At 34.0% G+C, this 17129-nt stretch overlaps 1 protein-coding gene across 1 annotated transcript in view; it reads left to right on the forward strand.

The window, feature by feature from the left end:
• LOC127836819 (transient receptor potential cation channel subfamily M member 8-like) overlaps positions 1–17129 on the forward strand; it is a 209662-nt gene that overhangs the window by 102830 nt on the left and 89703 nt on the right. The window contains exons 12-13 of the mRNA XM_052363421.1: positions 7253–7380; positions 11939–12146. Coding sequence (XP_052219381.1) covers positions 7253–7380; positions 11939–12146 — 336 coding nt within the window. The remainder of the gene's footprint in view (positions 1–7252; positions 7381–11938; positions 12147–17129) is intronic.

Below are 17129 nucleotides of genomic sequence, written 5' to 3' on the forward strand. Positions count from 1 at the left end.
GCGAACATAGACACCCCTCAAGTTTTTAATTTTTAACTTTTTAGCAGCATCTATCAACTGAAAATTGGATATAGGTTCGTTTAGTTATACAGCTCCTCCAACATTTATATACTTTTCGGTATTAAAACTCATTTTATATAGTGCTATCAATGTTTTGTTTTCTTAGGAGTTTATTTCCATAAGCCAGTGTGTGAATTCCGTCTTTTTGTATAATACGTTTATCATCATTTGCGCGTAGAGCTACTTTGTTAACCGTTACAGTATACATTTCATGCGCGTATGTTATGATATCGTTCATTGACCTTAGCAATTCTTGGCGAGAAAACAGCGCGTTCTAATAATCGTTGTGTGTAATAGTGTTTTCGACAACGCTCTTTTTTACCCCCTTACACTTTTTGTGTTCCTTCCCTTCATACATTTTACACGAATACAGTTTAGCTCGGAGTCCTACAAATTCCTCTATTTGCTTTCCAGCTGCCTCATCTTTGAACATTCCGAGAACCTTTTTGTTTACACCAGTTTTAATTCCGGAGGGGTGATCTTTTGGATATTCACTCGTATCAAACAGTCTATCAACATCATTTGAAATGTCTGCATAAAAATCTTTAGTTTTTATTTCGTAGACAAGACTGTCTGTGTCCGTAAACAATAGCTTCGCCCTCTATCCATATTTAGCTTTGATGTAGTTATAGTGGAACTCGTACATTATTGTCTTGCTTAAGTCTAGAATAGACATTCCAAAATAAATGGGTTTGTTATAACATAATTTGGTTCTTTTCATATGTAAAGCTATTAAATTATCATCAAATATAGTACAGCGTTTATAATTAACCTTTGCAGCGAGCTTTTCCGCTTGTGTATGATTAGTAACCAATCGGATATCAACACGATTCTCGATGTTCTCCATTGTTTTTTCAAACACACGGTTGTTCATCAACTTAATGAAGTCTTTTTAAAAGTTGTTATTTGCAGCTGTTCGCAATTTAGTGTTCAAGTCGATATATGTTTTCAACTAAGGGCTTTCATCAAACTTAATTCCTCTATGAATGTTCGTAACTCTGAGCCCTAGCTTTTCGTGCTGCTGCAAGTTTTCATAATGTACTACATACTTGGTTTTGTTGTTCAAGTTTGGAATAAGCTTTTTAACTTTTGATCCATCAGGTATAACGTTTTCAGGGGCTAGTGGATAGTCATTATGAAGATCATGTAATTCATCAGGATATTCCAAGTCAACTTCTAAAATACACCCCTGTCCTTCTGACGCTCATTTTTATTCATCCACTTAAACCTCCTTGTTGGAAGTGGCTTACTCATCGCGCACCCATAGGGATTGTTAGCATCCAGATAAATCATAAACGATGAGTCTTTGCTTTCATCATGATCATCACCCATACACTTATTGTTTCCAATACAAAGACGCTTTGAAATTGTACTAACCCCACCTCGAATACCATGCCTTTACATTAACACCACGTCATAATCGTTTATAAGCTCAAGTTTTACCTTTGTCAACTTAAGACACGCATCCATAGATAGTCCTGGCGCTGTATAATACCATGCTGGATCTAGTTTATAATATTTATTGCTAGCATCTCTGAAGTTTTCGAACACGTCGGCTAGCAGCAAGACATCACTCTTTATGTAGAGTTCAATGTAGTCTCTTATTGTTTTACAGCCAAAAGCCTTCCAAATTTTGTTTGCTAATTCATAATTATCATTACTAATAGTGTTACCCGTGAGCATTGAGTAGAATGCTTCCTTTGGGGGTAGTGATATTTCTTCGAGTTTTTCAACAGACCTCACACAATTATATTGCAAGATTCCCTTTTGTTTCAAGAGTGTAAACTCACCGCTATAGACCTTAGCCAATTCACGAAACTGATCATCGGTAAGATTTCCTGATAAAGCATTTAATCTCGATTGCATAAACCTATAGCAATCGATAAACCTTATTTCATGATAAATAGGTGTTTCCTTTCCTTTTTTGTTTGTATACGTGTCAACAACAATCTTCTTACAGAACGAAATATACTTCTCCTCGTTATTGGGAATGCAGCTAATTTGTCCTCCATTCCTTAACTTTTTAATAAATAGATGACTGTCATATCCAGAAAGATTGTGTAGTAATACAGGAATAAATTTCGGAATTTTATACCCTAAATTACACTTTGAATGTGCTGCTCCTCTAAACTTTCCAGTCAATTGACAATGATCGCGAACCTTTGTATAGCTATCATTGTTGCCTTCTAATCGGAATTCGCCTTCATCACATTCGCATATATGACATGTGGTTGCAGCATCGTATGCAGTTTTATCATCTTTCGTGAATATCATATCCTCGGAAAATTTTTACTTGTTGTAAATATCCTTAGTGGTTTGTTCAACAGAGTTAACAAATAATTGCGCGACATCATCTGTTTGATTCTTAGCTGAATACTCTTCAGGCTCTCGACTATACAATGAGCCATTAGAGCATACTACGTGATAGCAAAACAGTACGTGCGTATAGTGTCAGGTCATCCCGCGTCACTTATTTTCGAACAACGTATTGAAATTCGACCAATAATTTGTTTCCGTCTGATATCTGGGACACTAATGACCCAAATTTGAAATCCTGTATGCAGCATAGGCTGGGCATGACAATGTTGTAACACGACTCCACTTAAATGTCAATGTTATGGTACCGACATGTCTATCTTTTGACGAGTTTCCAGGAAGTTAACAAATCCGTCAATAAGCCAATATATTAAAAAACGCAGGCAACCTTCAGTTTCATTGACATTCGTCTTGCTATTGATATCGGCTCATATTTTACACATGTATCTTTTTAAACATGTTGATGCCATAGGAATTCGATAACATGTTCAGCGTCCAAGGGCGGATTGGTTTTTGGGCAATCAAACAAACAACAACAGTTTAGACCTTGTAGCAAAGAGAGTGTATACAAAATCATATAGCGACCTATATGACGATGCCCTTCTTGTCTAAAACCACATGGTCTATGGCTTTACTATTTTGTGTGCAAATCACGTCTCAGCCTGCTTAATATAGACTCATATAGGCAATGCATTTTAAAGTCTTCTTCTATGAATTTGCGATTGTCAGGGGTTTAAAATAAACCACTGAGGTCAAAATGGGCCCCGCCATAGTGTTGACTTGTTTTTTCCTTACATGTTTATACACAAAACTGGAAAAAACAAATAGTCTTCTCTGAAATTGCAAGGCCAAGAGAATCGGTATTTGGCATGTATCATTGTATCGTAATATTCTACCAAGTTTGTTCAAATCATGACCCTTAGGGTCAAAACCGGCCACGCACAATGGAACAGTATTAATATCGACTTCTATTATAAATAATTATTTAAAAAAAATCTCTTAACCACATGGGTCACATTTGAAATTTGTTTTTTAAGCACATATGATGGCCCTCTACCAAGTTTGTTTAAATCATGCCCCTGTTGTAAAAAAAATTCCCGCCCTAGGGGTAACTCGTTTTCCTTATATATAGGAAAAAAAGTAAAATGTTTTTCCTTGAAACTTCAGGGCCCAGATGATGGTTGTTTGCATTCAACATCTTGCCGCGATCCAGGGGTCAACTTATTTACAAAGAATGTTATAGTTTACATCAAAAATTATAAACATCTTCTTTGAAACTTAATGGGTCAGAGGTTTGGTAATGGGTGTGTATCATGTTTTTTACTCAAACTCTTTTTTATGTATTTACCACGCCTAGGGATAAATTGATATATATAGACGCGTGCGGTAAATAACGTTAAATTGTATTATCTGAAACCGCAAGGGGCAAGGGTTTCATGTTTGATATGCGACATCGTATGGTGGTCTGTACCCAGTGTGATCAAATCATGCCTGGAATCATAATTGGCCTCACTCTGAAAGTTACTCTTTTTTTTATAGTTTTATGGAAATAGCTTTAATTTGTTCTTATATTGTCTCTGTTCTTTTTAAGCCTGTGTCAAACGTTATAAAAACGTAGACAATAACTTCAGTTACTACACAAACATCACACTATATACACATAACAGGTAAATCTCTATATCTGTCAGATGAGCGCCCTAGGTTTTTAGGCAGTCTTGTTAAGGAAACGGTTCGCTTTTTTGAAACGTTTAAACACTGACAAGAATGATTGATTTACCAAAGTCAGATGAACAGTTGTTGTAGTTTTTTTTGTATTTGTTTTTTTTTTTTTGGGGGGGGGGGGGTGGGATCAATCTGAACTTACATGTATCTTAATATTGTGAATGGGTTATTTTGTGGTTCATATTAAAGTGGTATTATGGGCATTTTGCACTGTTGAATTGAGCTGAAAAGAATTAACAGGCCATAAGAGTTACTTAAAATGTGGTTACTGACCAATTACTGACCAATTATCTGCAACTCATCTTGCTACCACTTGTTTATAAAAATATATTTTATATTCTATATTCTTACGTGACCCACCCAGTCCTGTAAGACGTATTTGTGTCGTATGAACGAATCTGCACTAAAACTAAATTTAGTATCACATCGTACATGCATGATCAGTTGTCAAACGAAAGTACGGTTGATATTCAAATGCATTATTTTTCTCTTTCCGGGATAATTGTTTTAGTATGTTGATGCTGCATTAACAAATATAAGTGTTTTTAAAGTGGAAACACCAAAAAGAAACAACGGTTGCGAAAGACACCTATAAACTGTTAGATGCCCACAAGATCACTTTAATATTGTTTCTCCATTTGAGGTCGTATTATCAAAATTCGTATGCTATTCTAGAGGTTGAACTTGTATGTGAGGTGATTTTCCTGGTTTCCGTAAAATGAACTTGAATAGTAACGGTGTAAACGAATATTGTACCAAAAAAAGTGTGCAACTAGACATACTTAATTTCAAAACCATGATATAAACATGATACGAGTAAATAAACTATACGGCAATTATACATTTTTATATTTTTATATGTTTTCATTCGCCACGCCATGGTCAGTTTGACATTTATTTTTATGCACTCGTTATTTGTATTGTCCTTCCTTGTTTTGGGGTCTTAAAAAGTATCCTTAACATATTATCTAATTACCATGTCCTTAAATTATGACTATTCCAACGAAATCTCATAAAAAATTGCAAGAATTATTAATAAACCACTCATGTCAAATCATTACAAATAATATTTTATGCACACATAAAAGATTTTATGTCATTTTACGCCTTCTTAAAAGTTAATTTTTTGTTACCATTATACTTGTTCAAACCTGATATTTAATTACTTGTGTGTAACCTCAGTGTGTGTGGTCACATGGGCTCTTTTAACCAATCGAATTCGGTCTTGGCCATTGTGGCCCTTTGTTCTTGTAGACTGTGACATGGTAATCCAGTGTGGTCAAAATTAACAACCCACCTTCACCCCTTCTCCGCCATAAGGTTTTGACTCCCGTACTATGCATGTTTTTACGTGTCTGTAAATCACATTTTTATATTATTTTACTGTTATACGCATCAGAGATGTTTTAACATGTTTCTTTTATACTTCTTTTGGGCGTGTTTTTACCGCCCACATCAATATGTAAATTCTATACATTTTCTGGTTAATGTTTCGAGCATGCTCGGATAAAGGCCGTATTTCCTATATTCTGAAGAATGGACACAAGTGCATTGCTACGTGCCACACGTTTCTTCCTGAAATAATGGAAGTTGTTCGTGGGCGGCTGCCATTCTAGTATAGAATATATGGTAAAATCCGTAGTAATCTTCGAGCTATTGTCTTTATCGTGAGTGGTTCTTTTATTAACCCCGCCGACAATTTTTCGGAGGGGATATAGTAATTGGTCCTGTCCGTCTGTCCATCTGTCCGTCCGTCCCTCCGTCCGGCTGAAACTTTGTCCGGAGCATAACTCCAAATCTATTCAATGGATTTACTTTTAACTTAGAATATAAACAGATGGCAACTAGGAGAAGTGAAGTGACCAAGAACCATAACTCTATCTACCTTAGTTTTTTAATTATCTCCCCTTTTATATGATTTTAAAGTACATTTTTGTCCGGAGCATAACTCTAAATCTACTGAAGGGATTTACTTGAAACTTGAAATATACACAGATGGCAACTAAGAGAAGTGCAATGACCATTAAGGCCAGCATTTTATTTTTTTTTGTTTTACGGGAAATTTTTCAAACAAATTGAGTCGGGGGGGGGGATAAATAAAAATAAAAATAAAAGCATGAAAAGTGAGCAGTCTACCAAAAAAATAAAAACAAAACCGTCTAAACCGAAAAAAAAAAAAATTTTTGAAAATTTAAAATTCAGCCAATTTAACCTTATGTATACTTGCATTAACCTTTACGTGTTTTATATATATCTCATTAAACTGTTGTAGAAGCTTTTTATAATAATAGTAAACATATTTTTATATATATTTATAGGTAAAAGCACCTTTCGCATGTTTTATACTATATTGCTTTAATAGAGACTATTAAACACGCCATGTGTGTAGTGTATTATACTGATCGTTGAATTTTTGTTGAGTGTATATCATATGTATGTTTATAACAAATATAGCATGCATTTGACTTAAATAAAAAAGACTTGAAAACTTTTTACATTGTTTAATAGCTTTAAATAACAAACAACTTTGTAACTTTCATTTATGGGTGGAATATGCACACTAAAAATACTCTTTAATATACAACAGACTTGCTTTATATCATGATAATTTGCATAAATCATTAGAAAAAAAAGAGCCACGTAACAGGAAATTGGACCTTAGGGCGATTGCGACCATTTTGGCTCTAAAAGAGCAGGCTGATCAGGATCCAAAATGTTCAACATAATTGTCAAGAAAAGTCCAAGAAAATCGTAGACATTCAAGGCTTAAAAAATATGAAAAATAGCTTTTCGGCGAAGACAATAATCGCAAAAAAGAAGCATATTGCACAATCGCATAAACAATGGTTTATTGTTATTTTATGTAACGATTTATTCTCAATTTGTAGTGGCATAATGTGTTGCTTTCCTTTCCAGCCTTGTGTAGCTTTTTTAAATAGTGCCTCATCACGGCAAATATTTGTTTAAAGGTAGTCTAGAACTTACGTTTTACAGCGCATTACATTACATTATCAGCGTGCATGTGCTTTTTTCATCGACACTTCGCTTTCAAAAAGACATTCTGTTTTTATCAAATGTCGGTACAACTATGATACTGATATTATGTTGGTTAATACTGAAAAAAGATATGTTTTACACAGCATTTATTTTTCAGGGCGCTTTGATCTATTGAAGGAATATTTTAACACTCACAAGCCGGCATTTGAGAGAGACGATCTTCAACAAGCTATAAGCGAAGACAAATTCAAGGAAGTGACCGCAATAATACGCAAGGCTTACAAAGTAAGACTGAACCTCGAAATACAGACATGAACACATAAGATATCGGTAATTCCAAACGACAATATCATGAACGTTTTGTGTTTTAATTAATGTTATTTCAAATTAATTTATTTAACTAATATGTTGCAATCTAACACAAATACCGCGTAATCGAATATTATGATAAAATATGACTTGTAATTCAGTAACAACACTGTATCTGTTAAAGGAGTGCACACGCATCTGATGCTCGCGCAACTGGATATGCTTATATAATGCGTCTGACTAAAAATGAAACATAACATGTATAAGAACATCTATTATTTCGAATTCGCCAAAACAAACTACATATGGCGCAAGCGTATTGGATTTCGAAAAAATCCAAGTTAGAAATGTATTCTCATGCAGGTGTTATTATACCCCTATTACTGGTAATAGGGTCTATATAGGAGCCACTTTGTCGGTCTGTCTGTCGGTCTGTCTGTCTGTCTGTCGGTCTGTCTGTCCCAAAAATTACATCCGATCTTCACCAAACTTGGTAAGAAGTTGTATCTAGATGATGTCAAGGTCAAGTTTAAATATGGGTCATGTCGGGTCAAAAACGAGGTCACAGGGTCACTTAGTGCGTTTTAAACCGAAAGTTTGTCCGGACCATAACTATGTCATTTATCGTTAAATTTTAAAATGACTTGGTACATTTGTTCACCATCAGGGGACGGCGTGTTGCGCGAAAGAAGTACGTCTATATCTCCAAGGTCAAGGTCACACTGAAGTTCAAAGGTCAAAATGCTTGTCCGGATCATAACTATGTCATTTATTGTTAAATTTTAAAATGACTTGGTACATTTGTTCACCATCATGGGTCGGTGTGTCGCGCGAACGAATTACGTCGATATCTCCAAGGTCAAGGTCACACTTGGAGTTCAAAAGTCAAAATGCCCATAACTGAGCTTGACCAGGCAAAACTTTGTCATTTATTGTGAGACTTTAAAATCATTTGGCACAATTGTTCACCGTCATTGGACGGTGTGCCATACGATAGAAGTACGTCGATATCTCCAAGGTAAAGGTCGCACTTTGAGTTCAAAGGTCAAAAATGGCCATAAATGACCTGGTCCGGCCCATAACTATGTTTTTCATTGTCAGATTTTAATGTCTTTGGCACATTTGTTCACCATCATTGGACGATGTGTCATGTGAAAAAATTACGTCGATATCAGCAACGTCAAGGTCACACGTTGAGTTCAAAAGTAAAAACATGGCCATAAATGACCTTTTCCGGCCCATAACCATGTCGTTCATTGTGAAATTTTAAAATCATTTGGCACATTTGTTTACCATCATTTGATGATGTGTCATGCGAAAGAATTATGTCGATATCTGCAACGTCAAGGTCACACTGTGAATTCAAAGGTTAAAAAATGGCCATAAATGATATTGTCTGGGTCATTACTTTGTCAATCATTGTGATATTTTAAAATTACTCCGTACATTTGTTCACAATCATTGGACGGTGTGTCATGCGAAAGAATTATGTCGATGTCTTTAAGTTCAAGGTCACATATGAAGTTCAAAAGTAAAAAATGGCCATAGATGCGCTTGTCCGACTTGGAACACACGGATCATCACACTAATTTTGTACAACTTAAAGCAATCACGCGGATTATTTTTACTATTAATGGTAGCTGATCTAAAGGTAATGATATTTTCGTTTCATTTTGTTTCCCTTTTCAACAGGGCACACTTTGGATTGTCATTTGGAATAGATTGCAATAACATGTAGCAGTATGCATCATTCGAATTGGTTTTCTCAATCACATTGCAGCTCACTTTTGAAAATGTATATATCCTATAATCGCCCCAAAAATTACTGTAGGTAGGTCGGCATAACTTTTTTTTTAATTAACAACCAAAAAATTAAAGAACAAATAACTTTATCCCACAACACTGCTAATTAGAAGATAAAAACAAGTATCATTATCAAACATCAACACCTTTCCTGTGATTACTCTCATAGGAACAGTTCACAACAAGGTATGGATTATGTTTTAAATATTGAAGGGAAATTGTTGATTAGCATTTAACCATCAAGTTTATAAAAAACAACAACATTGTGTTGCCAGATTGTTTACATTAATAACACTCTGTTGAACAAGCATTAATTTAACCATGCTCTTGTTTATACTGCAGCAAATTGATTTTATGAATAGATGTTTGAAATTTAAAAACCTGTTAAAATAAGCTTTGATACACTAGCAGTTGAGTTTAGTTTTTGGTTTTATAGAGGAAAAGTATAGTATTGTGTGAACTATTTAAATAACTTATTAAAAGTATTATATAGTGAAAAATGCATTAGTGTGTGTGTTTTATTTTTTTGAGGTGGATTAAATAGACCCTATACAACAAACTAGTAAGTGGTTTCGTTTACCGTGTAGCTTGTGCTTTGATGACTATATTCCAAGGTGGCTAAATGATCATGGTTTATGTTTTATCACATATTACTAACTTATTTTTTATTTTATTTTCTATGGCGGCCGCCATTATCCAGACGAAGCATTGACACTTTTAAAGCGAAGAGTATTATTTTTGTAAACTACGATTTCATTGGCCTTTTGAAAGGTTACAGTTAAGGTCAAAACGGCGTGTATTGCCTATATTGTCCCACGGCTAATGCTGGAGAGTAACGGAATAAATTAGTCGTGGGTATCCGACGATGCATTCAAATGGCTTTTACCCTGTGTGGATCAACATGTGATTCTTAAGGGGACTTTTGTGAAAACAGCATGCAAAATATTCTGTGTCAATGCAGCACGTGGGGGTATACGTCACGTCTGTGACAAAGCTCTAGTTTTGGAGTGGCACGATATAAATTGAATTCAACGATCGCAAAGCATAACTTTATTACCAACTCGTTCACATACTCTCAAAAATCAATAATTTTTAAAATATTTTCGTATCTGAATTGTGTTGTTAACCATGTACAGAGTATTAACTCAATAAATGTGACATTGTGGAAAATCCAATACAAGTTACAAAACACGTTTAACGTTGGGACACAAATTGAACAGATTCACATGTTTGGAACGCGTCGCCTTGCTGCCCATTCAACACCAAAGCCATTGCATGTCTCTACGGCAACAACAGGTTATATAACCTATGAAATTATGTTCATGTGTTTCACAAACATGGATTTTATGTAATTACGTTTTCCTCTTGTCCTTACGTCACTCTCAGTCTTTCCAGTCCGTTGGTCCTATTTTGAGCCTATCTACAACTAAGTTATTTCTAGATATATAGTTCCAGATCCAAATGTGAAAAATGTCAATTTCCTTCAAAATCAATTTCCAACTGGGATTTTGATTTTAGAATATCTACTTTGTTCAAATTCTCTTAAAGCGGGTGTTGGAAAATCAACAGTTGTAATGAACTCGTTTTGTATGAAATGTACATGAAATACCGCTCTTCCCATGCGTACTATCAATACTGGACTTAAGTAAAATGAAATGTCCATTCAATGTTGTTTTAAGGGACGTAAGTGCGTATGCAATACGAGGCATACATCAAAAACAATGGATTTACTATATATATATATATATATATATATTTTGTATTTTATCGAAGGATTTTTTGTGAATCTGTTCTATAATTGCGTCATTTTTTTATATAGAAAACAATCTAAGAATTGTTCGAATTTGAAAGACGAGAAATACAGTTTTAAATGTATTGATGGAGCTGCTTTAATGCTCAACATAGCTGGCTCTTTCTGAAATCGAAACTAAATAGTATATTGATAATAAGTAACTGAGACTGGTCCACTTGACGCGGTCAATAAGCTACACATTACTATGCGCTAACAGGGGTGTGATTGTCAACGACTGATTGCTTTAATCGACGATGATTAATCGTATTTAATTCAGCTCCATGGACCTAAAAAGCTTTTCGATCGCTAGGCGGTCTTCATTTCGAATGCTACTCAACTTCTAGTTAAATGTTCTGATAATAATATGTTTACAAATACGTCTGAAGATACAAACAAATTTCGCTGTTTAATGATCGACAGCTTCCGACGCGTCTGCAATGTCATATATACGAACAAACTATAGAAAACACAGATAATAAACATGCAAGCAGTTCAAACTGCAACGAGTGTTGTTATTACCAATGTTTCCTATTTGTCTACAACAGTGAAACAATTATTTTTTCAATGAATATCGATACCAGTTTTCACTCAGTGAAATATTCACTTAAACGATGACATGTGAAGAAAGCAATTCAATTTCCATTAGAAAAACTAGAAATAAGAAACAATTCCCATTTGTCATTGTAGTTACAATTGTAAACGGCATTGTTAGCTGTCTTTATGCATTATTGCATACATAACATATCATCATACGACACGGTTTAATAAAATAATGGGGCAAATATGTCATCGAAAGCCTTCAAATATATTGTGTTACTTTGGTATATGATATACAAATAAACATTACTTATATGTGTGGATGTTTTCTACAATGATGATGCTAAATATGTAATACATTAGTATATATGTACACCATTATTGTACCATGTTTGATTTAAGGATGGTGAACGCGTTTGTGAATACAAACTAACCACGACAACCGATGATTTACAAGACATGGTGCATACAGAACGTTATTTGAATCCACACCACCACCTATTCGTTTTAGTGGAAGACTCTACGCTCAACAAATTCGGTGGAGAAATTGAGTTTCGAGCTATTCTAGAAAAACGAATTTTATCCGAAATGATCCGGTCAAGGACGAAAGGTAGGCAATTACACTCAATCTGTATATATGTTTGAAATGTTAACATGAATTATGTTTAAGCATATTTTGTAAGATAACGGGATTACAAATACACGTGTGAAAGGAATTATGACTGGTTCTAAATAAACGATAGCCTATACATATTATATTATGAACACTTTTTTACGTTATGAGTGGTCATTATTTATAAAGATTTAGAAAATACAGCTTAAGACAGTGTATACATCATTGCCATTGCCATTTACAGATACCTATTTACGAGAAAACGAGACTGTTTTTCATACATTATAAGTCAATTTTCTTAACATCGGAAAATAAAACACTCCCTCTTGTTTTGGTCTATTCGCAAGTGAAACTAAAATATGGTTATTCATTCTGTTTTCCAATCGATGGCATTACATCACGTCAATTTTATTTAGCAACACTGATGGATATCTGTACATAAAACACATGATTTTTTATTAATAAAACATAACGGTGATATTCCTCTGCATTTGTAAATCATGCCCACCGCAAAAATGTTAGTTCTTACTATTGTGCACTGATCTTCAAACGTCCTTCCTATTAACTGTGAGAAAATAGAACTAAACTTTTGAAGGAAGCTTACAAACTGTAATACTGAGCACGTTTACTCTATAAGGATAATAAGCTTCAGGTAAGGAAACTATTGCAATTGAGATATCGTACATTTACAAATTAAAAATATTGTATAACATACCGTATCAACACAGATAAAATAACGGCTTCCACACACTTCAGTGCAGAAAAGTCCAATATTTTCATCATCAAACATAAATTGACGTCATATAGTACACGCTTTGTCAACGATCATTATTCCTCATTCATTCCAATGTTTTAAAGGGGAAGCTAAGTCCACGAATAATGAGCTAACATCCGCATGTGTTTGACATCTAACCAGGTTGTACATAAATCTAGATGAGTACAAAACTTGAAACTACGTCATTAAAGCTTACCCGGTCAGCGCCTTCAACTTCCAAGGATGGTATTTTGAAACTGTCTTAGATTGAATGAAAGAATTGTGAATTGTTTTCTATGATTTAATGATGACTGTATCGCCAAGAACTCGGGAGAATAATCATGAACCATCGAAATATGTGGTTGCAACTTTCTGCAATTAAAATGAAAAAAGCATTGTAATGAAATAAAACACATCCAACATGAGACAAAATGTCAAAATAGAAATTATTAAAATAACATGTTTAAAGCACAACTTGAACAAACTACGATTTAGACAGGCACACAATATCATTATTAAAAAAAATATATAATATAGGCATGTGAAAAAGCTGTAAACAACTTTAAGTAAACAAATAATTAAGAATTTCTTTTAACTGAAAACCTTTTTATAATAGCCTTTTTCCTCATTAGCGAATGGCTGTTTTTGATCAAATTTGAGGAATTCGCGATGCAAATGTTAAATAATTCAAAAAGTTAGCGACCGATTGTTTTTCACATTTGTGTAACAGTTAGCGACTTTTTTTCACTTTTTTTAACAGATTTAGACTCATATTTTCACAAATGTGAACATTGCGTTACTATTTTTTTTCACAATTTGAACAGCCACAACTCATTAGATAACAATTTTTAACAGCATGCAACTTATTTTTCCACAATTTCCAAGATTGTAGGGCTCATTTTTCACAATTTTTAACATTGCGACTCATTTTTTCACAATTTTCAAAATTGCACAACTCATTTTTTTTTCACAATGTTCAATAGTTTGCGACTGATATTTTCAGAATTTTAAACAATGCGCGACTCATTTTTTTACAATGTTGAATAGTCACCACCCATTTTCACAACTGTGAACAATGCGCGACTCATTGTTTTCACAATCAGAACAGTGTGCGACTTTTTTTTCACAAAATGAGGGGGCCGAGGTTGCTGCACACAGATGAAAAAAAACCACTGCCAGAAATGATATCCAAAAAAATCCCCATGTCTTATCGGAGCTTAACATTCCATTCTACTTTCAACAAGCACACAGACCAATGGCAGTAGGACTACTGGCACTGACCGTTGGTTCATCAGCATGAGATAGGGTGTCAAAATTAGCACAAATAATGCAACATGTGTAATGTGCATGTACAAAGATGAACCTTGCCAACCAATCGACTAGGAAACAAATGGTGCAGACTATGTGGGATACAGGATGCTCTCCCACTGACATCATGCAGATCATTGGTCAGAAGAACGTACAAAACATCATTAATCTAAGCAATATATATCTCCGACTCAACATACACAGCTTGCAAAATCGCTGAATATTGCACAAAAGCAGTTTCCTTAGAAAGTTCCAGCAGCTCGAAATCCATAAGCAGTCGCGTTCCCCACCCACTTTGACTTCGCAGCGTAGGCCTGTTTTTCAGGGAAACCGTTAACATCGCACACCTAAACGTATACTATGAAGATGGACACGTGGACAAATAAATCACTCTTATCACTTCCAATGTGCGCACTACGTTAAAATCCCGTATCATTTGGTTATTGTCTTTATTGTTTGAAAATTTCACTCTACACATTCGCTTTGAAAATAGCGGTAAGATTGTACTTGGAAGTACATGTACTTGTCGAATGTGTTATCATAAAAAATATTGGTATTGTGTTTAAGTAGTGCATAGATTGTAATTTTAAGTATCGAATTCTAGCTTCATTTTTTTATTTTGTTAATTTATGTGCGTTTTAATTTTATTGTTGGTTGATTACTTACGAATTATTTGTTTAGGTGTAAATATGGTTGGTGACTTCTGATATCATGTGATATCAGACTCGGCAAGCCTTTTCCTACGCCATATCAGACTCGTCTGATATCACATGATATTAAAAGTCAGCAACCATATATTCTCTATTTACACGAAAATAGCGTTCAGATATTTGGAAAGGATTAACAATTAAAAACAATAAAAAATCGCATCAAAAAGCGCCAGAATGGTTTGATAATAATTGTAGAGCTGCAAAATGTAACTTCCGTAACGCAAAAATAACTTAAATAAGAACAAGTCCAACTCAAACAGACAACAATGTGTACATTATAGAACGAATTATAACGTTATTCGAAGAAAAGCAAAATATTGACATAAGATGAATGAAAGCACGAGGTTATATAACATTGCAAAACACAGCCACAAACGTTTTGGACAACACTTAAAAATGCTATAAACCTTATTATAAAAATAAGGATCAAGCACAAATGAACGAAATGTTTAACTATTTTAATGAATTAACCGGTTTAATTCATGAGATACTATAGATAATGAAATAAATGAACAAAATGTAAATACACCACAAACCGAAATTGAACATCTTGATTCTCCAATTTCAGAGTCGGACATATATCAAGTAGTTTACAAACAAAATAATGGCAAATCTAGTGAGCCCGATAATATTTCAGCTGAACTAAATAAAACAGCATATAATTCTATTAAACCGTACCTAACAAATGTATTCAATACAATTGTTGATACTCTACAATATCCTGAGAGCTGGGGAATGGGTTACATCACACCAATATTTCGCGGAATAACATTAAATAATATTGTATCAAAGATCCGTTCCCTTGTTGTTGTTTTTAACAGACTGACCAAATAGTGGGATGAAAATAAAATTATATATGACTTTCAATTTGGTTACCCAAAAGGAAAGAGCACAATCGACTGTATCTTTATTGAACAGTATAATCAACAAAGTCTCAAACTCTGGTCAAAAATTATATAATGCATTTGTATTGATATTCAAGATGCTATGATTGTATAAATCGTTCATTACTTTGGCAAAAGTAAATTACCACACACATAAGCTCTAAAATGGTTTCCGCACTCAAAGCCATGTATACATCAGTGAAATCAGCCGTCAGACTAAACAATCAAAGATCCGAATACATGTACATCAATGCATAGTTTGGTGTTAAACAAGGCGACCCTTGCTATATAATATAATTCATGCTGTTCGTTAATGACATTATTGACAATATTAATTATAATTTTGGGGGAACTATATCGATCAACGATATACAATTCTTTTTATAATGTTATGCCGATTATCAAGTCTTCGTTTCAACTTCGCCCACAACAGCCAAACTTATTGTTAAATGACATTGAAACTATTGTAAAAGATATACATTAACAATCAATATTAGCAAAACATATTATTCTCAAATAAAGAAACCGACAAACAAGTTTCAACTTTACTCTATATGATGAAACATAAGAAATCGTCACATCATTCAAATTCTTGGTTTAACTTTATTTAAAAATGAAAACTGGGATAAAACAATGAAATGTTATGTCAGAACACGGTAAGAGAGCGCTTCATCGACTTTTATCTGTTGTTAATCAATATGAGTTCCCAACTTAAGAAAATTACTTCTTTTTGATAATTAACCCCAGTTCTTCACTATTCTGCTGAAATCTGTGGACAAGAACAATTTTTTAAAGAAATATTATGTGTCAACAAATCAACACATCTATTAGCACGGTATGGCGAATAAGGACGATACCCCTTATCATACGAAAATTACACATATTCAAATATTGGTATATAATATATCATTTACAAATAACATACACATTACAGTTTAAGGACACAAACCGAAACATAACGTAAAACAAAAGATATCGGGCTTATCAAACCAAATCAATTTAAGAGCACTACTACTACTACTACTTCTTCTACTATTACTAGTATAACTACTACTACTACTAATTCTATTACTTATACTACAACAACAACAACAACAATTACACCAACTTCTACTACTACTACTACTACTACTACTACTACTACTACTGCTGCTGATACAACAACAACAACAACAACAACAACTACTACTACTACCATTACTACTACTACTACTACTTTTACTACTTCTTTAATTGCTACTGCTTCTACTTGTTTTTCTACTTGTATACTACTTATACTACTACTACTATTACATAACCTACTTCTACTACTACTACCACTTCT

The sequence above is a fragment of the Dreissena polymorpha genome, chromosome 7, assembly GCF_020536995.1.
Source record: "Dreissena polymorpha isolate Duluth1 chromosome 7, UMN_Dpol_1.0, whole genome shotgun sequence".
Taxonomy (NCBI): domain Eukaryota; kingdom Metazoa; phylum Mollusca; class Bivalvia; order Myida; family Dreissenidae; genus Dreissena; species Dreissena polymorpha.